The sequence below is a fragment of the Mesoplodon mirus genome, assembly GCF_964341445.2.
Source record: "Mesoplodon mirus genome assembly, chromosome: 8".
In the NCBI taxonomy this organism is placed as follows: domain Eukaryota; kingdom Metazoa; phylum Chordata; class Mammalia; order Artiodactyla; family Ziphiidae; genus Mesoplodon; species Mesoplodon mirus.
The window spans coordinates 108,444,817-108,470,539 of NC_138984.1; the positions used below are offsets into that span (position 1 = coordinate 108,444,817).

At 35.1% G+C, this 25,723-nt stretch overlaps 1 protein-coding gene across 5 annotated transcripts in view; it reads right to left on the bottom strand.

Annotated features, from left to right (window-relative positions):
- Positions 1-25,723, bottom strand: part of DPP10 (dipeptidyl peptidase like 10) — a gene marked incomplete at both ends in the record, with an annotated part of 1,314,496 nt that overhangs the window by 306,325 nt on the left and 982,448 nt on the right. For all 5 annotated transcript variants that reach the window (XM_082631553.1, XM_082631552.1, XM_082631551.1 and 2 more), the window contains 2 exons: positions 1,898-1,972; positions 18,181-18,275. In XM_082631553.1, coding sequence (XP_082487679.1) covers positions 1,898-1,972; positions 18,181-18,275 — 170 coding nt within the window. The remainder of the gene's footprint in view (positions 1-1,897; positions 1,973-18,180; positions 18,276-25,723) is intronic.

Here is a 25,723-nt window from a genome sequence, read left to right on the forward strand (position 1 = left end):
AAAAAAAACGCAATGGACTTGAAGAGACATTTCTCCAAAGAAGAAACACAGAAGGCCAACAAATATATAAAAATATGCTTAACATCATTAGTCTAATTAGGGAGGTATACACCAAAACCACAATGAGATATCAATTCATATACATTAGGATAGCTACAATAAGAAGAATGGAAAATAACAACTGTTGGTGAGGATACAGAGAAACTGAAACACTTGTACATTGCCCATGGGAATATAAAATGGTGCAGCCATTTTAGAAAGTGATTTGGTGGTTTCTCAAAAAGATAAACATAGAATTATCATATTACCCAGCAATTTCACACCTCAATATTTATCTCCGAAGTTGAAAACAGGTACTCAAAAAAAATGCTTGTGCACAAATGTTTACAATAACACTATTCATAACAGCCAAAAGGTGGAAAAAACCCAAGAATCCTTCAATGGATAAATGAATAAATGTAGTACATACATACAATGAAATAGTATTCAACCATAAAAAGGGAACGAAGTACTGATACATATTATAATGTGGATAAATCTAAAAAGCATTCTACTAAGTGAAAGAAGCCAGACAACAGTCATATACTGGCTGATTCCATTTATGTAAAATATCCAAAATAAGCAAAGACTATGTGGAACTAGCAGAAGGATAGACACATAGATCAGTGAAACAGAATAAAACAAATTGTAGCTACTGAAATCTGAGAATTTTAAAAGTTTATTATCATTTTAATATAGCAGTCATTTTAAGTTAAAACTCTTTAGATAAATATTGTTTTAAAAACCTGAGGATGCTGTAATAGTTTGGTTATAAAGCTCAAGCACTTTTCCTACTATTACATGTTTTTCAAAATCTCAATGAGTAGAGAGAACACAGAACAAAGGTAAAGGAAAAAGGCTAAAATTTATAACAGGAAAAAGATGTCTTTGATTACAGTCTCCCCGCCTTTTGTAGAGTAAATTAATTATTTTAAATAAGAAATATAAACTTGTCTAAAAATATAACACATGTATATTTCAAAAGACTAAAACCATCAAGTAGAAGGTCCTTTGAACAGTAACATTTCATGTGCTCGAAGGGTTTCAATGCATTATAGGAGGCTTCCTGCTTTAAGTCTATAAATTTTTATTGTCTGCCTTAAAGCACACAAAACATTCTTGAATAATTTCCAAAATCATTTATTTTCTATAGAAGCTAATCTGCTGAATTGCCTTTTCAACATTTACTTTCCTTTTTAACAGTGCAAATTATATCCGAGTAAAAATACTCCACAACCATACATATTGCTCTAATTGTGCTATAGAGCTGACATGGAATAATGAAATACTAATTGCAATTAGAACACTTTATTTGTTCAGAATTGATTCCTTGCCTTGCCCCACTTTTAGAAATTTCTACAACCACAAGGCTTATGCTCAAAAACCAACGAAGAATCCTTTGACCATAAACTGAATCAATGTTTTCACCAGCTCTTCCCACAATACACACTGCAGCTCAGGCACAGCCATTAGGAAACCCCTTAATCTACATATACATACAACCCAAGTAGATATTAAGGCTTATCCTGGAATTGTCAAAAGCCCCCATTTTTTGGATTTGCTAAGCTCTGCCACACTCTCCTCTAAAAGAGGTGGACTTGGACCAGCACAGGCACCTAGCAGATTGTTCCAGTTATTTGTTAGCTGGGTGTGGAAGAAAGGACATTGTTGCCAAAACTCTCTTGCGCAATATCGGTTATCAGTATTCACCTGCACCTACTGGATATGTCAAATTTTCTCTAGTTGAGTAGATGACCAAGGACAACTATGAACTGTCACTTGAATGCAACACAACTATGAACTGTCACTTGAATGCAAAACACAATGAAAAAATTGTTTTCAAAGATCACTCCTTTACCTGTTTGACATCATATGCCAGAAGAACATATTTTAAATCTGGTGAAACTGAATATCTTGATGCTTTGAAGGTTACCTAGAAATAAAAAGAAACAATTATTTTAAAGAGCTTAATAACAGAAAGATTGACATGCATTTGGATATGTAAGTATAAAAAAAGATGTCCATTCTCCTCCTAACATTGTAAAATAGGCTTTCTTGTTCGTATTATAAGTATGCACAGGCATGTACGTATGTATGACCTTACAGATGGATATAGAAACTTGGAGAGGCTATATTAGACACTTCATTAAGAAAAGTTTTGCTAATGTATCTCCCCTACATGTTATCATGTAAAGACTAAGTTCATATTTTCATTTATAAGAATAAAAAAACAAAACATCATTGAACTTCTTAAGTAACCAAAATGCTTTTATATTTGCATGTTGGATTAATCAAAAGGAAAAGAAATAGTGGCATTCTGTGGTGTCATGATTTTCTGTCTCTGCACTTTTTTTTTCCACAGGTTGTATATTTATATTTTTAAAAAGACATATGTTAAAGACAAAATCTCCTTAAAGGAAACTCCCAGAATGAGGCAGATTAAAACACAAATACATAATTGATTATACTCAATATATGTATGTGGTATAGAAATATAAACAAATACACTATACATGTTTAGTTTTGAGCTTTTTGTTTTACCATTGAATAAATCCAATGTCAGAAAGACTTAAACATAAGAACATAAAGTGAAGGATAAATACACTGAGAGTGGGAAAATGGTTTTATTTGGCATAGAGATTACATGTAATTTCATATCTAAAGAGAAGGCAAGCAAATTGAGTTGCTGCATCAAAAGCCTACAAAACGCAAACAAAAAAATAAAATAAACTGTACATGGATTTTAAGCAAACTAATTTGTATGGTTTTTGCAGAGAAATACAGGTATAAATAATTGTATTCATTTTATGTATGGGCAGTTTCAACAACACTGGTCTCCAAGAAAAACAGAAAAGGGTGAAGTCATGGTTTTAGTACTTAAAAATTCCCAAAGACAATGGAAAGGATAAGAAACTCAGAAGAACCAATATCTGGCAAAGCTTGCATGGTATAATAAAAAATATATTTGGTCTTTTTCCCTGGTTCCTGGCACAGAGCTTCTAAAATGCTTGGAATTTCCTGAGCGATAGAAGGGTCTTTTGTTAATTAATAACTAGCCCTCCTCTTTGACCACACACAGTTTATGTTAATGAGATGACTCCAGGATTGGGGGTGGGGGGAGAGTGGCAAGATAGCTTCTGGAGAAGAACCAGCCACCTGATTAGAGAGCGAGAACTTTGAACCCTACCTGGAGGTCAGGGAGGGTGGTGGGACTGGAGCTGAAGTTCAGGCATGTGGCCGATGATTTAATCAATCAGGCCTAGGTAACAAAACCTCAGTAGAAAACCTCTGAACCATGAGATTTGCAGAAGCTTCCTTGTTAGTTAACATATCAATGTAGCTGGAGGGGACATATCCCAACTCCACAGAGAAAAAGACTGTACTTAGGGCCCTTCTCCATTCACCCTATTTACCTCTTCATCTGGCTTTTCATTTGTATTCTTTATAATAAACCGGTAATCATAAGTATAATTCTTTCTGTGTCATTCTAGCAAATTATCAAATCTGAAGGGAGATTGTGAGAACCACCAAATCTGTAAACCAAGTCCGATAAAAATGCAAGTAGCCTGGGGTCTCAGGACTTGAAGCCGGTATCTGAAATGAGAGCAGGCACTGAGTCCTTAACCCGTGGGGTCTTCACTAACTCTGAGTAGTTAGTATCAGAATGAATTGGATTGTAAGTCACCCAGGGAATTGTTGAAATAACACAGTCTGTTCATTTCTGAGCCAGATATGCAAGAGAATGGAGTACTCTGGGAGAAAATGCTTGTACATGGTAACGTTGATTTAGAAGAGGTGTTGCCTACATACATCCATCTTGTACCATCCACTTAGAAGAAGATCAGAATAATCACTGGCAAAAATTCACCTCAAGGAATTTGTTTTTCATTTTTTCGAAAAGCCATTTCAATAATAATGAAAATAACAACAACAAACAACAATCACAACAGTAGGGCTACCATTGATCTATCATCTGTCATAAGCTCTGAAATTGCTTAGAATGCTGTGGTTCTCAATAATTCCCCCACCTCCTGCCCCATGTCAAAGCTGTGAGGGAGCTATCTTCATTCTAACCTTTTCTTTTTTTCTCATTAACTTATTGTATATTGAAGCTTGATAGATATTAGCCTGTGTGAGATTTCGGGTGACATACAGAACACAAGGTCCTCTCACTCAGCATTGCACATTGCAGTATCAGGAGGTATATTGTTACACAAAAGGAGGTTTATTGTTATTTAAAAATTGGTTAAAAGGGCAATGCCATCATTCCAGTCCTATGGGAATAAGAAAACTCTAATAATACGGTTCTTAAACTTTTGACAAGGTCACAGAGAAGTATACATAATGAAAGAATGCAGGAGGAACTCCTTTCATAAGCCCTATGCCAACAGGAGATTCTTTCTTTTCTCCCTTCCTCCCTTCCTCTCTTCCTTCCCTCCTTCTTTCCTTCCTCCCTTCCTCTTTCCTCTCTCTCCTCTCTTTCTCTCTCTCTCTCTTGTTTTAGAGAGCTACCCTGTCTGAAGTCTGAATTATTTAAGGAAAATCTCACCCCCCTTGTCCCCATCCGTTCTCACGGAATGTTGCTCACGCAAATTAACTTCACACGTTCACAGGTGCATCTGAGCCTCTGGTAACAACATTTTAGTATCTTTTACAGTTCCTACAATTATCCAGTCTGGCACTTTATTAATTATCACTATACTGCCTTCAGCTTCTGCAGCACACAACCTGGGAAACTTTCCAAATAGCTTTTCAAAGGCCCAGGCTGCTGAAACTTCGAACTTAAGAGTTGCACACAGGTAGTGCTGCAAGGAGACTTGCTGATGATACACGTGTAAGAAACATATCCTTGCCGCTTAGTCAAGGGGCATGGGAAGTTTCAGGCAGACCCCTCTTAACCTAAGCCATTAATGCTATCACCTGCTGCATCTGGGTGATTAATCCTTCCTAGCAGCCACCGGAGACCCCTTGGTCTACATTGACCCTAATTACAGACATTAATATAGTTCCAGTTGAGTCTCAACTTGATATGGCCTCAAATTAGTGTTTTGGGAAGCCTATTATTGCCAATAAGGCTATTATGTTACCTACATATTTAATCACTTAATTACTATTGTAATAAAAGTACGCAGAAATCTTTTCTACATGTGTTTATTGGTATTATTCAGCAATGATGCTTACTAATGCATTTTTGAACAAAGGGCATTAAAATGCATGAACTCTGCCATCTAGGAACATTCGATTAAAGCCAAATAAGGTGGGATAAACAGGAAAACAAATAGGCAGGTGGTTAACTAAACAAATTAACAAGGGAGACAAGCCATTTGATCAGTTGAGAAACAAATGCATGCTTTCAGGCAGCTTGGCAAGATTTTGTAGCACCTCATTTGTATGTATCATTCAACTATACCAAAACTAACTTATTGAACATTCAAAATAAGATGAACACCATGGTAAACACTGAAGGTGCTACAAAGTTGAAAAACAAAGTCACTAGAATCTTTCCCATCTCATATTGGGCAGGATAAGACAAGCACTGTGTTTCTCTGCCCCAAAGGCCTTAAAAGACTGGATGTGTGGTAGAAGAAAGCAGCTGAGTAAACTGAGGACAAATGGAGCAGTCAGGCTGTCAAAAGGGGGCAGTAGCCCCTCACCTTCAAATAATCATTATCTTATAGGAAATTATATACAGTATTTCTAACTTTCCAATTTTTTTCAAGATAAGCTGGAAATCAAGCTGTTAATTTACAATCTCATGATTCTTAAATTATAGCCCGATACTTTGAAACATATCTGTGTACCAGATTCTGCCTAGGGGCTGCTAGTTTGCTTAATTTTGGTAAAGCAAAAATTGCCATAAGGATAAGGGGGGTGGGGTGGGGGTGGAAACAATGTTATGAGATTTAAAAAACAGGTGGTGTATTTTTCATATACTTGGTGGTAATGTAAGTGAAAACTTCATGATCCCACGTTTTCCAGTTAAATGAAACTATAGACTGCATTATGAGAACAACCTTTAAAAATGTACATGTACTTTTAAAAGATTCCCAGAGAGGTGGGGCTAGCCCCATGGCTTAGTGTTAATATTATACGTGTATTATTACCAACATGAATATGGCAGAGCTAATCACTGTTTTCATGAATGGTGAAATTTAAAGCCAAGGAAGCAACAGAATCAGATTTGAATTTAGAATGATTCCTCTGGCAATTGGATGAGTTAGATCTGATGACATCTTGAGGTCAGTGAGATCTGGTAAGAAGCTCTCATGACAATCCAGACAAGCAACGTCAAGAAGTTAAGAAAGATGCAAGGGCATAGGGAGGAGGGTACATCTGCAAGGGAGATTGCTGATAAAAACAAAAGAATTTATTGATTAGATCTGAAGCCTAAGAAGAAAGTGTACAAAACAATTTTGGGTTTTCACGTTTTTATCACTGGGTAAATGTTGCTACTGCAACCAAACTTGGGAAAAAGCAAAAACCAGGCATATTTTGAGGAAAATTTTAGACATACCAATTTTAGATATACTATGGTTTTAGTCCTAGTGGGATATCCAATAGGGGATATTCAAGCTTTTTGTACATAAGCCTGGAGTTTAAGAGAGATATCTGGGATTTTATGGAGTATTAGATGAAAGTTTACATTCAATGTAAATTCATTCTCATCAGATAAAAGGAGTAAATCCTCTCAAACAACATGTTCTACTATGAGTGGATCAGTAACAATGCAGTTATTATGAGTAATATTTACGATTACTTTTATAAGTAAACCTGCTCCACTTGCCATAATAACTTCACCTCTTCCTGCTCTTTATTCAAGCTGTATTTCTCTCAAATATCATTCTAATTCTCCCTCTTTAAGCCTTCTCTGTCCTTTTCAGTGCAAGTGATTCGTCTGAGTCATATGTATACAATTATATGTGCAGTTCATTTAATCACTGATCGCTTCCATTATTGCTCTTCTGGGTTGTTTGGAACCTCAATTTACATCTACTGCCACAGTAATGCCCCTATTAAGAGGCTCCATTGCAATGATTCATTCTTGTCAGAAACATTATAACTAGAGGTAAAACTAGACAATGGACTAGACTATTCCAAGATGTCAGATATTGAATATCATGGCAAGAAATCATTAAACACAAACGTAAATATCAGAAGTGCCAGAACATATAAAATATGTATTTGTATGACTTAAGGCTGAGAAAAGAATGAGCAAGAGGAGAAGAACAAGAGGTTGGATTAAAATTAACAAAAGCTGGTAGAAGACTTGGTTGCCTTAAGATTGAGAAATGACAGATGCATAAGAACAGTACAGTTCAGGTGAGTGTTATTCTAGATCTTGTAACATGCTGGTGATAAAAATGTGTATAGGCATCTCTATTACAAAAAAAAAAAAAAAAAAATTACTGTTCCAAGAACTTGAGTTGGAGAATCCGCTAAGTCTTAAAGTGTAGGTGGGTACATTTTCAACAGATATAGAATGATGAAAACAAGAAAGTAGGTCCTTATGGTCTTTTTTCCTGCTCTCTCCACCTCACCCAACCAAAATCCTACACACACACCTTATGTTTAATTTATTTGGCTATAATTTCCCTCATTACCTAATCTAATTTTTAGCTTATTGATAACTGACAAAAAATGTTTAGAAAAGTCATCTCTTATTCTAGAAAAATAAAATATTAGTTTTTCAAGTATGTGATTAAGTATATATTGTCAATAAGCTTCTTTTACAATGCAGTCTATAAATAATCATGAAATGAGCATGAGGAAAGATTTTAAAAAGCCAGTTGACCTTAAGTGGATGGCAGGAGGGAAATGCTTACTATACAATTGATAAAAAAAGGAAAAGAAGGTCGAAAGAAGGCAGAAAAGAAGGCAAACCAAATTGCAGTCTATTAAGTGATACCAAAGATGGACTCTCTTTCTCTGTCTGGCTTCAAGTGAAAGAAACAAGGAAGAGGCAGAGCGATTGGTTTTTTTTTATCTTGCAGATCTAAATAAAGCCATGTTCATTTGTTATAGCCATAACTGTGTTTATATGCAAAGATTTCTTTAAAAATCAGACCTTTTATTGTATTTTTTAATGTTCTCTTTGCGTAGCTACCCAATTAATTAGTATAGTGTCTGAATTATATTACTTTGTGATACCTAGGACATCCATGTTGTATAAACATAATAGATCATCTCTATTTTTTTTTCTTGGCACCATGCATTTTATTGATTCTAGAATATTTTATTAAAAAACTCAATGGAAAAAATGCCATGGCGCAAGTAGGTAGTTTTTAAGACTAGTAAATCAGTACTTACTAACTCATGTAGAATGCCTCACAGATATCTTTATTGCTCAATAAATGTGAATGGCCAAATTAATATTTTATTGATTTGGATCATAATCCATACACTAAAACATTTAAAAAACAATTTTTATTTTTAATATAAGGTAAAACTAATGGTCTCTGAATTCTGTTAATAACTTTAAAAAAAGGGCCAACAAAAAAGGGCCATTTTGAGAAAAATGTCAGTATTTCTGCACTGAAAAATACAACAAATTAGGAAACCTTAGGCTGGAGAAGGAAGTTAAGGAATATTGTAAAATGTATACTTACACAAATTATTCCTTTGAAGTTCAGTTACACTAATCTGATTCTTCAAATTGTCTTAATGTTTTCTAATCACAATACTTCAAACATAATTTATCTTAAATGGCGTTATTACATTCAGGTAAAGAATGTAATGCACTAAATGTAATGCACTAAAAAATACAGCATATAGAAAGAAATTAAAAGTTATGAAAGTCCAAAAAATATCACATTAGAATTTCTGGATAAGTTTTCCTAATCATGGCCTAATATAATTTGTTCAATACAATGCTTACAAGACAAGTTGACTGGATTTTTCCAGTAGCAAATTATTTAAGTACATTTTTGCAATGATATTTCATAAGATAAATATTAGAGAGAAAACCTAATTAATAGTTACTATTTTAAAACATGATATGGACATTTCAAGAATTTGTGTCAGTAATGTGATTTTATATCTCTCATAGGCCAGGAAGTGGCTACCAAGAACTTTGGAATTTTCATATTTTTAAAAAGAAGAGAAAATATAATGACCAATATCGCTTCATAAAAAAATTTAACCTCGCTGAATCTTCTTTAAAAATGAGGGAGGGCTTCCCTGGTGGCGCAGTGGTTGAGAGTCCGCCTGCCGATGCAGGGGACACGGGTTCGTGCCCCGGTCCGGGAAGATCCCACATGCCACGGAGCGGCTGGGCCCGTGAGCCATGGCCGCTGAGCCTGCACGTCTGGAGCCTGTGCTCCACAACGGGAGAGGCCACAACAGTGAGAGGCCCGCGTACCACAAAAAAAAAAAAAAAAAAAAAAAAAAAAAAAAAAGAGGGAAAAATAGGAAAATACTAGTGCTGTAAAGATTAAATTTTGGTTGACAGGTGATCAATTTTTCTTATGGATCAAAGACACATTTAAAGTTGGTATGACATCATTAGTTTAGCACTACCATTGATAATCCCAAAGAACAAGAGAGAACATAGGTTAGTAACTAAAAAGAAACTTATTTGTTGATATTTAATAAATTCTGGTATATTCTTCAATAATATCAGATTAGATATCTACTTTCTTCTCTCTTATTTTTATCTTTGGTAAAACTATTTATATAAAGAGTGTAATATTTATTTCTTGTTTTCATCTGAATGGACCTTGGATACAGAGAATTAGATTAATAATAACTGTTGTCTCTTGACAGAGTGTCATTTGTAATAAATTTAGCCAATAAAAATATAACATGCCCAGTTAAACTTGAATATCAGATAAACAACAAATATGCTGTAATCTATGAAAATAATGACAATCCATAGAATAATGTGAAAATAACATAAAAGTATGGAATATCCTATAAAAATTAGTGAGCTACAACTAAATATAAATATACATGAATCAGTAACAGAATGCTGTGATAAAAGGACACATATGAAAATCATGGACAGCCCGGTTCCCCTATTAAAAGTTCAAAACCAACTAAATATGTCATTTAGGCAAACATATACATAACCAAACTGAGTTAGACATTCACCAGAAAGCCAAAATGAAAAGAACTGAGGACAGTCTCAGAGACCTCTGGAACAATATTAAATGCACCAACATTCGAAATATAGGGGTCCCAGAAGAAGAAGAGAAAAAGAAAGGGACTGAGGAAATATTTGAAGAGATTATAGTTGAAAACTTCCCTAATATGGGAAAGGATAGGTCAATCAAGTACAGGAAGCACAGAGGGTCCCATACAGGATAAAACCAAGGAGAAACACACCAAGACACATATTAATCAAACTATCAAAAATTAAATACTAAGAAAAAATATTAAAAGCAGCAAGGGAAAAGCAACAAATAACATACAGGGGAATCCCCATAAGGTTAACAGCTGATCTAGCAGCAGAAACCCTGAAAGCCAGAGGGAGTGGCAGGACCTGTTTAAAGTGATGAAAGGGAATAACCTACAGCCAAGATTACTCTACCCAGCAAGGATCTCATTCAGATTCAACAGAGAAATTAAAACCTTTACAGACAACCAAAAGCTAAGAGAATTCAGCACCACAAATTTACAACAAATGCTAAAGGAACTTCTCTAGGCAGGAAACACAAGTGAAGGAAAAGACCTACAATAACAAACCCAAAACAATTAAGAAAATGGTAATAGGGACATACATAACGATAATTACCTTAAATGTAAATGTATTAAAAGCTCCAACCAAAAGACATAGACTGGTTGAATGGATAAAAAAGCAAGACCTATATATATGCTGTCTACAAGAAACCCACTTCAGACCTAGGAACACATAGAGACTGAAAGTGAGGGGATGGAAAAAGATATTCCATGCAAATGGAAATCAAAAGAAAGCTAGAGTAGCAATTCTCACATCAGAAAATATATATTTTAAAATAAAGACTTACAAGAGACAAAGAAGGACACTACATAATGATCAAGGGATCAATCCAAGAAGAAGATATAACAATTGTAAATATTTATGCACTCAACAGAGGAGCACCTCAATACATAAGGCAAATGTTAACAGCCATAAAAGGGGAAATTGACAGTAACACAATCATAGTAGGGGACTTTAACATCCCACTTTCACCAATGGACAGATCACCCAAAATGAAAATAAATAAGGAAACACAAGCTTTAAATGACACATTAAACAAGATGGACTCAATTAATATTTATAGTACATTTCATCCAAAAACTACAGAATACACTTTCTTCTTAAGAGCTCAAGGAACATTCTCCAGGATAGATGATATTGTGGGTCACAAATCAAGCCTTAGTAAATTTAAGAAAATTGAAATCGTATCAAGTATCTTTTCCAACCACAACGCTATGAGACTAGATATTAATTACAGGAAAAACACTGTAAAAAATATAAACACATGGAGGCTAAACAATAGAATACTAAATAACCAAGATATCAATGAATAAATCAAAGAGGAAATCAAAAAATACCTAGAAAGAAATGACAATGAAAACACGATGACCCAAAACCTATGGGATGCAGCGAAAATAGTTCTAAGAGGGAAGTTTATAGCAATACATCCTATTTCAAGAAACAAGACAATCTCAGATAAACAACCTAACCTTACACCTAAAGCAATTAGAGAAAGAACAACAAAAGAAAACCACAAAGTTAGCAGAAGGAAAGAAATCGTAAAGATCAGATCAGAAATAAATGAAAAAGAAATGAAGGAAATGATAGTAAAGAACAATAAAACTAAATCTGGTTCTTTGAGGAGATAAACAAAATTGATAAACCATTAGCCAGCCTCATCAAGATAAAAAGGGAGAAGACTCAACTCAACAGAATTAGAAAAGAAAAAGGAGAAGTAACACCAGACACTGCAGAAATACAAAAGGATCATGAGAGATTACTATAAGCAACTATATTCCAATCAGATGGACAACCTGGGAGGAATGGACAAATTCTTAGAAGAGAAGCACTGAAATTGAAACTGTGATTAAAACTCTTCCAACAAACAAAAGCCCAGGCACCAGATGGCTTCACAGGTGAATTGTATCAAACATTTAGAGAAGAGCTAATGCCTATCCTTCTCAAACTCTTCCAAAATAAAGCAGAGGAAGGAACACGCCCAAACTCATTCTACGAGGCCAACATCACCCTGGTACCAAAACCAGACAAAGATGTCACAAAGAAAGAAAACTACAGACCAATATCACTGATGAACATAGATGCAAAAATCCTCAACAAAATACCTGCAAACAGAATCCAACAGCACATTAAAAGGATCATACACCATGATCAAGTGGGGTTTATCACAGGAATGCAAGGATTCTTCAATATATGCAAATCAATGTGATAAACCATATTAACAAACTGAAGGAGAAAAACCATATGATAATCTCAATAGATGCAGAAAAAGCTTTTGACAATATTCAACACTCATTTAAGATAAAAACCTTCCAGAAAGTAAGCACAGAGGGAACTTACCTCAACATAATAAAGGCCATATATGACAAACCCACAGACAACATTGTTCTCAGTGGTGAAAAACTGAAACCATTTCCACTAAGATCAGGAAAAAGACAAGGCTGCCCACTCTCACTGCTATTATTCAACAAAGTTTTGGAAGTTTTACCCACAGCAATTACAGAAGAAAAAGAAATAAAAGGAATCCAAATTGGAGAAGAAGTAAAATGGTCAGTTTGCATATGACATGATACTATACAAGGAGGACCCCAAAGATGCTACCAGAACACTACTAGAGCTAATCAATTAATTTGGGAAAGTGGCAGGATACAAAATTAATGCACAGAAATCTCTTGCATTCCTGTACACTAATGATGAAAACTGAAGGAGAAATTAAGGAAACACTCCCATTTACCATTGCAACAAAAAGAATAAAATACCTAGGAATAAACCTACCTAAGGAGACAAAAGACCTGTATGCAGAAAACTATAAGACACTGATGGAAGAAATTAAAAATGATACAAACAGATGGAGAGATATACCATGTTCTTAGATTGGAAGAATCAACGTTGTGAAAATGACCATACAACCCAAAGCAATCTAAAGATTCATTGCAATCCCTATCAACTACCAATGGCATTTTTCACAGAATTAGAACAAAAAATTTCACAATTTGTATGGAAACACAAAGGACCCCAAATAGCCAAAGCAATCTTGAGAAAGAAAAAGGGAGCTGGAGGAATCACGCTCCTGGACTTCAGACTATACTACAAAGCTACAGAAATCAAGACAGTATGGTACTGGCACAAAAACAGAAACATAGACCAATGGAACAGGATAGAAAGCCTAGAGATAAAGCCACGCACATATGGTCACCTTATCTTTGATAAAGGAGATCAGAATATACAATGGAGAAAAGACAGCCTCTTCAATAAGCAGTGTTGGGAAAACTGGACAGCTACATGTAAAAGCATGAAATTAGAACAGTCCCTAAAATCATACATAAAAATAAACTTCAAATGTATTTAAGACCTAAATGTAAGGCCAGACACTATAAAATTCCTAGAGGAAAACATAGGCAGAACACTCTATGACGTAAATCACAGCAAGATCCTTTTTGACCCACCTCCTAGAGAAATGGAAATATAAACAAATGGGACCTAATGAAACATAAAAGTTTTGCAAAGCAAAAGAAACCATAAACAAGATGAAAAGACAACCCTCAAAATGGGAGAAATTATTTGCAAAAAAAGCAACTGACAAAGGATTAATCTCCAAAATATTAAAGCAGCTTATGAGCTCAATATAAAAACAACAAACAACCTAATCCAAAAATGGGCAGTAGACCTAAATAGTCATTTCTCCAAAGAAGATATACAGATTGCCAACAAACACATGAAAGGATGCTCAAAATCACTAATCATTACAGAAATGCAAATAAAAACTACAATTAGGTATTACTTGACACCAGTCAGAATGGCCATCATCAAAAATTCTACCAACAATAAGTGCTGGAGAGGGTGTGGAGAAAAGGGAATCCTCTTGCACTGTTGGTTGGAATGTTAATTGATACAGCCACTATGGAGAACAGTATGGAGGTTCCTTAAAAAACTAAAAATAGAACTACGATATGACCCAGCAATCCCACTAGTGGGCATATACCCTGAGAAAACCATAATTCATAAGGAGTAATGGAGCACAATGTTCAATGCAGCTCTATTTACAATAGCCAGGCCATGGAAGCAACCTAAGTGTCCATCAACAGATGAATGGATAAAGATGATGTGGTCCATATATACAATGGAATATTACTTAGCCATAAAAAGAAACGAAATTGAGTTATTTGTAGTGAGGTGGATGGACCTAGAGTCTGTCATACAGAGTGAAATAAGTCAGAAAAAGAAAAACAAATACCGTATGGTAACATATATATATATGGAATGTAAAAAAAAAAAAGGTTCTGAAGAACCTAGGGACAAGACAGGAATAAAGGTGCAAATGTAAGAATGGACTTGAGGACACATGGAGGGGGAAGGGTAAGCTGGGACGAAGTTAGAGAGTGGCATTGACATATATACACTCCCAAATGTAAAACAGATACCTAGTGGGAAGCAGCCGCATAGCACAGGGAGATCAGCTCTGTACTTTGTGACCACATAGAGGGGTGGGATAGGGAGTGTGGGAGGGAGATGCAAGAGGGAGGGGATATGGGGATGTACGTATATGTATAGCTGATTCACTTTGTTATACAGCAGAAACTAACACAACATTATAAAGCAACTATACTCCAATAAAGATGTTAAAAAAAAATACTGCAGTGGTATGCAAATCAACTTATGCTATCTCTATGCATGAGAAGTCCATAAATATTCCTTGGTTCTAGTCAAACCTACTATTTTGTAAAGACGTATAAATAAATAGTTGGACCAAAACATGTGTAGGTAACATTTCCCTTGAATGTTACCGTGAATTTCCTTTCTCTGCTTTAGGCTATTTTTATAGCATAGTTTTAAAAGCTTACAGATATTTAGTTTCCCTTTCCATATTAGTACACAAGCTTTTTTTTTTTTTAATCTTAGTAATGTTTAAGCATATAGCTTAGAATCATGTTTCCAATTCCTTTCTAATATCAGAGATTTGATAGAACTATTTATGAATGCTGGTGTTTTTTGCCAAGACCACTGGTGATATTCAAATTATTTCCAGTAGAAAGAATACAGCTAATACTTATGAAATATTTTCCTCATTATGACACTGTGAATGAGCTTTTGTTTGAAATAATTGTGGTTTTATGAGATAACTTTTCCAAACACTTAAAAATGATTAAGAGCACTTTTGGGGCTAAATCACTCCTTTCATGTAACTCCTCTTCAAAAAGTTATATACACTTTAATTTTCTCCTTCATTAGAAGTCCACCTATCTTCACTCCAAAAGAATGCCTTAAGACATAAGCCAATTATTTCAGGAAAATTATTTACTTTTGTTTTATTTTTGACAGTCACAGCCAATATTATCATTACTCATAGTGTCTGCTAACCATGACTACATAGCTAAAAGTGCCCACCATTCATATTTAAAATGTATGTAAGCAGAGAAATGACAATGTGATGTTATATTAAGTTTTAAAATAAATTGGCAGTCACATTTTTTTGCAAAATATGTCTTATTATACAATAGGCTATTCTGTTGTCACATTTTAAGTAATAATTTTTTTTTCTCAATTGCCTTGGTACACTTTACTACAAAGCTTCTTATAGTGATCTAATCCAATTAATTATAATTGTCATTAAAGTATTGCTAATTGCTCAATGAAAAAAAACTGTGCTATAAATAAAAATTTTATGCTCTGGTAAGAGATTTTTTTCCCAAGAGTATGGCCTGAGAGAGAAAGCATATCCAGACTTTAGCTTAGCATGATCTTTAAAACACAAGTGTGTTTAATAATGCTATCTTGGAGTTAGAAGTAGAAAATGATTAAATAAGTTCCTTTGAATTCATCTGGATTCGTGTTAATTTGTATTTTTTGTTTGCAGTTCTGAGTTAACTAGTTGGAAACATAAGTCGCATTCCAATCTTTATCCTCACCCTCCTCCACTGAATTCTGATGCCTCTAGGACTTATAAACTGCTTAATTATCTGTGTTGTGAGATAAATGTCTTCAGGGAGCCTATGAATTTTAAAAGATCAGTAAATTAGAATATTTGTTAAATATGACTCGGTGGTAATTAAGAGTCATGGCCAACATAGAAAAGAGCAAAATAGACCTCAAAAGGATTTTTAAAAGATTAAACATACAAGCATAAAGATAAAATGGCATTAATCAGCACATGGGGAAAACTACAATGAGATGGGGTTGGTGTAAAGTACGAAGTACCAAAGACAGAATGAAACAATAACCAACAAGGTTTGTTCTGTTCCGTTTCTGATGTACCAAAGAGACTAAGAAAGCAAGGAATAAATGCTGAAAAGAAAAAAAAAAGATAATTGGTGACCAATAGAAGACCTCATTAACCTGTGTAAGGGTATGATCAGTGTGGAACAGTCACATAACCAGATATTCACGTACTACGTGTCTATCCTTAACTTAAATACTTGACCACTAAAAAGGTCTATACCCCCCATCAAAAATGTTACTTTATAATAAAGGAAACAAATACAAAAATTCATTTACTTTTGCTCTCCAAACTAGTTTTATTGAAATTAATTTGCATTGACTTTAATCAGCCAATCATTAGCTGTCATAATTACTGATTCCTGCTTTCTACCTCCTGTCCTATCTCATATGGAGAGCTTCTTTCCCATTGATTTCAGCATCTCTGGATGATTCCTTAGCCTCTTCTCTAGTATCCCCGAGGACCAACCAATTAAGAAATAATAGATACTGCTCTATGCTGTTGTTGAACTCTTTCAGGAAGGTAAGCATTACCTTCCCCAAGGAAATCCATATTCTAAGAAAGTGAGCAATATGGCTTACATTTCCTTGGCATTCCACAAGTACTATAAATCATTGCATTCAGAGTATCTGCTCTTCTAATATCTGTGAATTAACTGATTCATTTAAAAATAGAAATGCCATTATTAGTTAGTTAATAGCCTAATTGCTAAAGTACCTCAGCTGGTTGGTTTAATTTAGTCTAAGAAATATATACATATATAATCACTGCATGATTTCAACAACCACTTTTCTCTTATTAAATAAAAACACTAACAACATAAGTTTTCACGTCATCTCTTCCACCTGGCCACCCTATTACAAACATGAAGACCAAATGTTTATTCCAGATGTACAAGTAGCAATAAGTACAAAAAGTATCTGATGGTTTGCTTATTCCTTTAATTTGTATAGGAGGTCTTCTGAGGCCTAAGTTCATGTGTTATAACATAGGAACTCATCTAATAGGCAATACATTGAAACTTTGATTGTATAAAACAATGAGCAAATAACTTTAAACTATTTTTCAGTGGTGTTTGATCCTAGATTTTGAACATCTGAAACAGTTAATTCATTATCACTTACTCAATAGGTAATCATAGCTAAATCTAACCTTAAGAAGACTGAATGTACCCCAAAGTTCATATACATTTATGAGAGCAAAATAAATACATTCAGTTATTTGGATCACTGTTAGGCCAAACAATGATTCTGGAGAAGAGAAATGATACTGATAGAATGCTTAATTATAAAAGTAAAGCATATCAACTCCAACTAAAGGCCAGTTTTAGAAAGCCTGCCTTCTACTTGATTTCAAAAACCACAATTAGAAAGAAGTCAGGAAGAATGAAAAGTAAAGGGGGAGAAAAAGTTATGATGACTTGGGTTAGATTAACCTTTTTTTTTAAATTTTGGCATTTGTATGGCTAAACTTACATAGAAAATATTGGAATAAATATTCATTCTAAAAAAATATTATTCTTAGAAACACTTATTCATTTACTAAAAAGGATAATTGGGGAGAAAACAGAGTGGATGGTCACATGGGAATTTTCTATCAATAGATCTACTGATTCTAATAATATCCCAGCCTTAACTTTTCACCTGAAAAGCTTTGCAAGAGCTGAAGCTGAAAAAAAATGACCATTATGTATACCAAGAGAGCATTCTAAACAATACTGAAATGATTAAATAATTAATTATTCATTACTTACAAAAGTTGTGTTTTCCAATAATAATGTGGTAGTATTTGTTTCTATATTCAGTTTAATGACATGTCCATTCTCGCTTTTATACACCACATCTGTATCTGCAACAAAAAGATATTAACAATTGACAAACACATTGACTAGGTAATATAATGAGTGTAGAGGAGATAATGTGCATAATAAACAGACACATTAGAACAATCACTGTTAGCCTTTAATAACCTGAGCAGATTTCTGTACTTGGCCCTCATGAATCCTCTTCAGGTAGCCCACCCAGCACATGGTCTACTGTGCAATGAAAACAGTGTTAGTGACAGGGTCACTCAGATTCTTGGTTGAACAAATGAAAAGTAATTAAAACATGGGCAACTGCTGCCCATTCTAAGATGAGAAAGAAGGGACAAAGAGAAATGCCTCCCATTTCCGAAGCTGTTACTAATTAGTGATCTAGGTAAACTTTCAACGAGGCTGCCAGTTAAACATAACTGGACACAATTCTGAGACTATCATATGAAACATCTTCATGCGGACTTTTTCACAAACCCAGTCGTACCACTGCTCAATTGCCATTCAACCTCTTTCTCCCTTGGGTTTGGAACTGTGCCTCTGGTATTTTGCCTGGATTGTGTGACCACTGGTCAAAATCTCTGAGACTGTATGTGTCCACTGTATCCACTTTTTCAACTTTAAAGACAATGATGTTTTCAGTGTAAATAATTGCATTTCGTCTGGACAGCTGTTGATTTTAAATATGTTTGAGTTAACTTCAGCCACATTTATCAGGAAATTAACTCATATTAAGAATACCATTGGGGCTTCCCTGGTGGTGCAGTGGTTGAGAGTCTGCCTGCTAATGCAGGGGACATGGGTTCGAGCCCTGGTCTGGGAGGATCCCACATGCCGCAGAGCAACTAGGCCCGTGAGCCACAACTACTGAGCCTGCGCGTCTGGAGCCTGTGCTCCGCAACAAGAGAGGCCGCGATAGTGAGAGGCCCACGCACCGCAATGAAGAGTGGCCTCCGCTTGCCACAACTAAAGAAAGCCCTCGCACAGAAACGAAGATGCAACACAGCAAAAATAAATAAATTAATAAATAAACTCCTACCCCCAACATCTTAAAAAAAAAAAAAAGAATACCATAGACTGCAAATACCAACCTGAGACAAACTGCCAGAAAGGATATTCAGAAGTTAAAAAAAGAAAGATATCTGTATCTACATAAAAGCTAAATAAATAATAGATATATTATACATACATTTATGTGATTAGATAAAAGGGAAGATACCCAAATAAAAGCAGTCTTGAGGGCTTTCTTTCTTTCTTTTTTTTGATAATGTCCTTTTCAGTTTTACCCAATTCTAAACTTCTCCATGGTATTGCACCCCCCAACTGCCTGCCCATTCTTGGAAGAAATATTGAGAGGGGTTGGACCTACTATTCACAGTAAATGAAGTTATATAATTTACAATTCTCAGAACCTGTCTTCATTTGCATAATGGTGGTAAACAAATACTGCATGGTGGGTTGTGAAAATTATGTGGAAATGTCTGTCAGTTTGGCACAGCAAGGTTTTCTGACTAGTTCTCTAGTTATTTCAATATTATAAATAGTAATACCCAGAAGTTATGATGAGAAGCCATCAATACTAGCAAAAATGAAGTTTGTCTTTCTTCCGTGTTTCATTCAGAAGACTGAGAGTCCAATATGACTCTCCTACTAGAGTCAGGGATGGCACAGAAGGCCAATGGTTCTTCTTGACCTTAGTCACATGGGGACAGTGACATGTTGGAAAGACATGGGCCACAAGGAAAGACAAATAGTGTTTTAAGAAAGGAGGAAAAGAGACAAAGATTTCAAGTTACTATCTGAGTTGTACTTAGGTGTACTGAAAGACGGTCCTATGTGAACTTAAAAATAAGGTCTTGGATCACCTACTGAATTTCTTTCATCACCTATAGATAAATTGGGTTCTTTTTATCATTAACTTTACCTGCTGACCTTTCTAGTGATGTAAGACAAGTAACAGGGTTACGCACATAATAAATATTTATTTTGCTTTCTATTCTTTACCTCTCTTCCCTTTCCTTTCTATCCCAAATATATGATCACAGGCTCAAGAGCAATACTGGTCATCAGTGTTACTCAATTCAGCCTTGCCAGCGGACTCTGGTCTCCTGTCTTCCTGCTCAAAATCAACGCTTGCTTTAATCTATGGTCCAACCTCAACTGACACCTCTGTTATGTTTCTTCATTTTCTCAATTCTGGACCACCTCTTGGTATGGATAGACACTGCCATCATAGATTAGCCTAAATAACGTGTCTTAACAAACATCCTTAAAATATTTTCACAATAAATTAAGAGAAAGAGGGTTTTCCCCTTTACTGTACCATGGTAATAAATATAGCAAAAAGCCAATCAGTGACTGGTTCTTTTCCCAGGGGACCAGCACACTGCAGAATTCTAAATAGGGATGAGGATCTAAGGACTTAGGGAGAAACAGGAGCCCAGAGAGCATGAATAGTGATTCTTCTTCAACAGAAGAGATAAAGTAACATATGGCCGTACTGTCTCTCAATAGTAAGGAAACCCACAGCCGATGATGGATTATATTGGGATAGATGAAGGAAAATTAATTTTTATTTCCCTTAGAATCAAAACAGAAGGAAGTGGAGTTTGTTTGAGAAGATAAAGACTATATTTAATTTTTTTAACATCTTTATTGGAGTATAATTGCTTTACAATGGTGTGTTAGTTTCTGCTTTATAGCAAAGTGAATCAGTTATACATATACATATGTCCCATATCTCCTTCCTCTGGCGTCTCCCTCCCACCCTCCCTATCCCACCCCTCTAGGTGACCACAAAGAACCAAGCTGATCTCCCTGTGTCATGTGGCTGCTTCCCACTAGCTATCTATTTTACATTTGGTAGTGTATATATGTCCATGCCACTCTCTCACTTCGTCCCAGCTTACCTTTTCCCCACCCCGTGTCCTCAAGTCCGTTCTCTACGTCTGTGTCTTTATTCCTGTCCTTCCCCTAGGTTCTTCAGAATCTTTTTTTTTTTTTTGATTCCATATACATGTGTTAGCATACAGTATTTGTTTTTCTCTTTCTGACTTACTTCACTCTGTATGACAGACTCTAGGTCCATCCATCTCAATACAAATAACGCAATTTCACTTCTTTTTATGGCTGAGTAATATTCCATTGTATATGTGTGCCACATCATTTTTTTTATGATGTACTTTTTTTAATGTTTTTTTTTTTAATTGAGGTATAGATAATGCACAATATTATATAAGCTTCAGGTATACAACATAGTGATTACAATTTTAAAGGTTATATTCCCTTCATAATTACTAGAAAATATCGGCTATATTCCCTGTATTGTACAATATATTCTTGTAGCTTATTTTACAGATAGTAGTTTGCACCTCTTAATCCCCTACCCTTATCTTGCCCCTCCTTCCTTCCCTCTCCTCACTGGTAACTCCTGGTTTGTACTCTATATTTGTGAGTCTGTTTCTTTTTTGTTATATTCACTAGTTTGTTGTATTTTTTAGATTCCACATATAAGTGGTATCATACAGTATTTTTCTTTCTCTGTCTGACTTATTTCACTTAGCATAATGCTCTCCAGGTCCATCCACGTTGCTGCAAATGGCAAAACTTCATTCTTTTTTCACGGCTAAGTAGTATTCCATTGTATATCCACATACTGTATATCCGTGTATATACCACATCTTCTTTATTCCTTCATCTGTTGATGCACACTTAGGTTGCTTCCATATCTTGGCAATTGTAAATAATGTTCCTATGAACACTGGGGTACATATATCTTTTCAAATTGGTGTTTTTGGTTTATTCCAATATATACCGAGGAGTGGAATTGCTGAATCATATGGCAGTTCTATTTTCAGTTTTTCTGAGAAACTTCCATATTGTTTTCCACAGTGGCTGCACCAATTTACATTCCCACCAAGAGTGTACAAGTGTTCCCTTTTCTCCATGTCCTCACCAGCATTTGTTACTTGTTGACTTTTTGATGATAGCTGTTCTGACAGGTGTGAGGTGATATATCACTGTGGTTTTAATTTGCATTTCTCTGATGATTAATGATGTTGAGCATCTTTTCATGTGCCTGTTGGCCATCTGTATGTCTTCTTTAGAAAAATGTCTATTCAGGTCTTCTGCCTATTTTTTAATTGGGTCGTTTCTTTTTTTAATATTGAGTTGTATGAGTTCTTTAACTCCTATCAGTCATATCATTCACAAAAGTTTTCTCCCATTCAGTAGGTTGGCATTTTGTTTTGTCGATGGTTTCCTATGCTGTGTTAAAGCTTCTAGGTTTAATTAGGTCCCATTTGTTTATTTTTGCTTTTGTTTTCTTTGCTTTAGGAGACAGATCCAAAAAATATTGCTGTGATTTATGTCAAAGGGTGTTCTGCCTATGTACTTTCCTAGGAGTTTTATGGTGTCATGTTTTATGTTTAGGTCTTTAATCCACTTTGAGTTACAATTTTGTATATAGTGTGGGAAAATGTTCTAAATTCACAATTTTACATATAGCTGTCTGGTTTTCCCAGCACAACTTATTGAAGACATTGTCTTTTTTCCATTGTATATTCTTGCCTACTTTGTCATAGATTAATAGACCATAAGTATGTGGATTTATTTCTGGGCTCTCTATTCTGTTCCACTGATGTCTGTTTTTTGATGATGCACTTCTTTTTAAATTTAATAATCTTAAAGAGAGTTTCATGTCAGTACACGTGTCTACCTCATTCTTTTAACAGTTGCACAGTGTTCTATTCATGAATATGACATCATTCCTTTATCACTCACCTGTTGTTGAATATTTTTCAACATAGAAAATAGTTCCAGTAAAATACTTTTTTTTTTTTAACATCTTTACTGGAGTATTACTGCTTTACAATGGTGTGTTAGTTTCTACTTTATAACAAAGTGAATCAGCTATATGTATACATATGTCCCCATATCTCTTCCCTCTTGTGTCTCCCTCCTTCCCACCCTCCCTATCCCACCACTCTAGGTGGTCACAAAGCACCGAGCTGATCTCCCTGTGCTATGCGGCTGCTTCCCACTAGCTATTGGTTTTATATTTGATAGTGTATATATGTACATGCCACTGTCTCACTTTGTCCCAACTTACACTTCCCCCTCCCTGTGTCCTCAAGTTCATCCTCTAGTAGGTCAGCATCTTTATTCCTGTCCTGGCCCTAGGTTCTTCATGAACATTTTTTTTAACATATATATTCCATATATATATGTTAGCATATGGTATTTGTTTTTCTCTTTCTGACTTACTTCACTCTGTATGACAGACTCTAGGTCCATCCACCTCACTACAAATAACTCAGTTTCGTTTCTTTTTATGGCTGAGTAATATTCCATTGTATATATGTGCCACATCATCTTTATCCATTCATATGTCGATGGACACTTAGGTTGCTTCCATTTCCTGGCTATTGTAAATAGAGCTGCAATGAACATTGTGGTACATGACTCTTTTTGAATTATGGTTCTGTGGGTTTGTCATATATGGCCTTTATCATGTTAAGTTCCCTCTATGCCTACTTTCTGGAGGGTTTTTATTATAAATGGATGTTGAATTTTGTCAAAAGCTTTTTCTGCATCTATTGAGATTCTCATATGGTTTTTCTCCTTCAGTTTGTTAATATGGCTTATCACATTGATTGATTTGCATATACTGAAGAATCCTTGCATTCCTGGGATAAACCCCACTTGATCATGGTGCATGATACTATTAATGAGCTGTTGGATTCTGTTTGCTAATATTTTGTTGAGGATTTTTGCATCTATGTTCATCAGTGATATTGGCCTGTAGTTTTCTTTCTTTGTGACATCCTTGTCTGGTTTTGGTATCAGGGTGATGGTCGCCTCGTAGAATGACTTTGGGAGTGTTCTGCTCTCTGCTGTATTTTGGAAGAGTTTGAGAAGGATAGGTGTTAGCGCTTCTCTAAATGTTTGATAGAATTCGCCTGTGAAGCCATCTGGTCCTGGGCTTTTGTTTGTTGGAAGAGTTTTAATCACAGTTTCAATTTCAGTGCTTGTGATTGGTCTATTCATATTTTCTATTTCTTCCTGGTTCAGTGCTGGTAGGTTGTGCTCTTCTAAGAAGTTGTCCATGTCTTCCAGGTTGTCCATTTGATTGGCACAGAGTTGTTTGTGTTAATCTCTCATAATCCCTTGTAGTTGTTACTTCTCCTTTTTCATTTCTAGTTCTGTTGATTTGAGTCTTCTCCCTTTTTTTCTTGATGAGTCTGGCTAATGGTTCATCAATTTTGTTTACCTTCTCAAAGAACCAGCTTTTCATTTTATTGATCTTTGCTATTGTTTCCTTCATTTGTTTTTCATTTATTTCTGATCTGATCTTTATGATTTCTTTCTGTCTGCTAACTTTTGGGTTCTTTTGTTCTTCTTTCTCTAATTGCTTTAGGTGTAAGGTTAGGTTGTTTATTTGAGATTTTTTTTTTCTTGAGGTAGGATTGTATTGCTATAAACTGCCCTCTTAGAACTGCTTTTGCTATATCCCATAGGTTTGGGGTCATCGTGTTTTCATTGTCATTTCTTTCTAGGTATTTTTTGATTTCCTCTTTGATTTCTTCAGTGATCTCTTGCTTATTTAGTAATGTATTGTTTACCCTCCATGTGTTTGTAATTTTTACAGATTTTTGCTATAATTGATATATAGTCTCATAGTGTTGTAGTTTGAAAAAATACTTGATACAATTTCAATTTTCTTAAATTTACCAAGTCTTGATTTGTGACCCAAGATATGATCTATCCTGCAGAATGTTCCATGAGCACTTGAGAAGAAAGTGCAATCTGTTGTTTTTGGATGGAATGTCCTATAAATATCAATTCAGACCATCTTGTTTAATGTATCATTTAAAGCTTGTGTTTCCTTATTTATTTTCATTTTGGATGATCTGTCCATTGGTGAAAGTGGGGTGTTAAAGTCCCCTACAATGATTGTGCTACTGTCAATTTCCCCTAAATGCTGTTAGCACTTGCCTTATGTATTGATGTGCTCCTATTTTGGGTGCATAAATATATACAATTGTTATATCTTCTTCTTGGATTGATCCCTTTATCATTTTGTAGTGTTCTTCTTTGTCGCTTGTAATAGTCTTTATTTTAGAGTCTATTTTGTCTGATATGAGAATTGCTACTCCAGTTTTCTTCTGACTTCCATTTGCATGGAACATCCTTTTCCACCCCTTCACTTTCAGTCTGTATGTGTTCCTAGGTCTGAAGTGGGTCTCTTGTCAACAGCATATATATGGGTCTTGTTTTTGTATCCATTCAGCCAGTCTATGTCTTTTGGTTGTAGCATTTAATCCATTTACATTTAAGGTAATTATCAATATGTATGCTCCTGTTACCATTTTCTTAATTGTTTAGGGTTTGTTATTGTAGGTCTTTTCCTTCTCTTGTGTTTCCTGTGTAGAGAAGTTCCTTTAGCATTTGTTGTAAATCTGGTTTGCTGGTGCTGAATTCT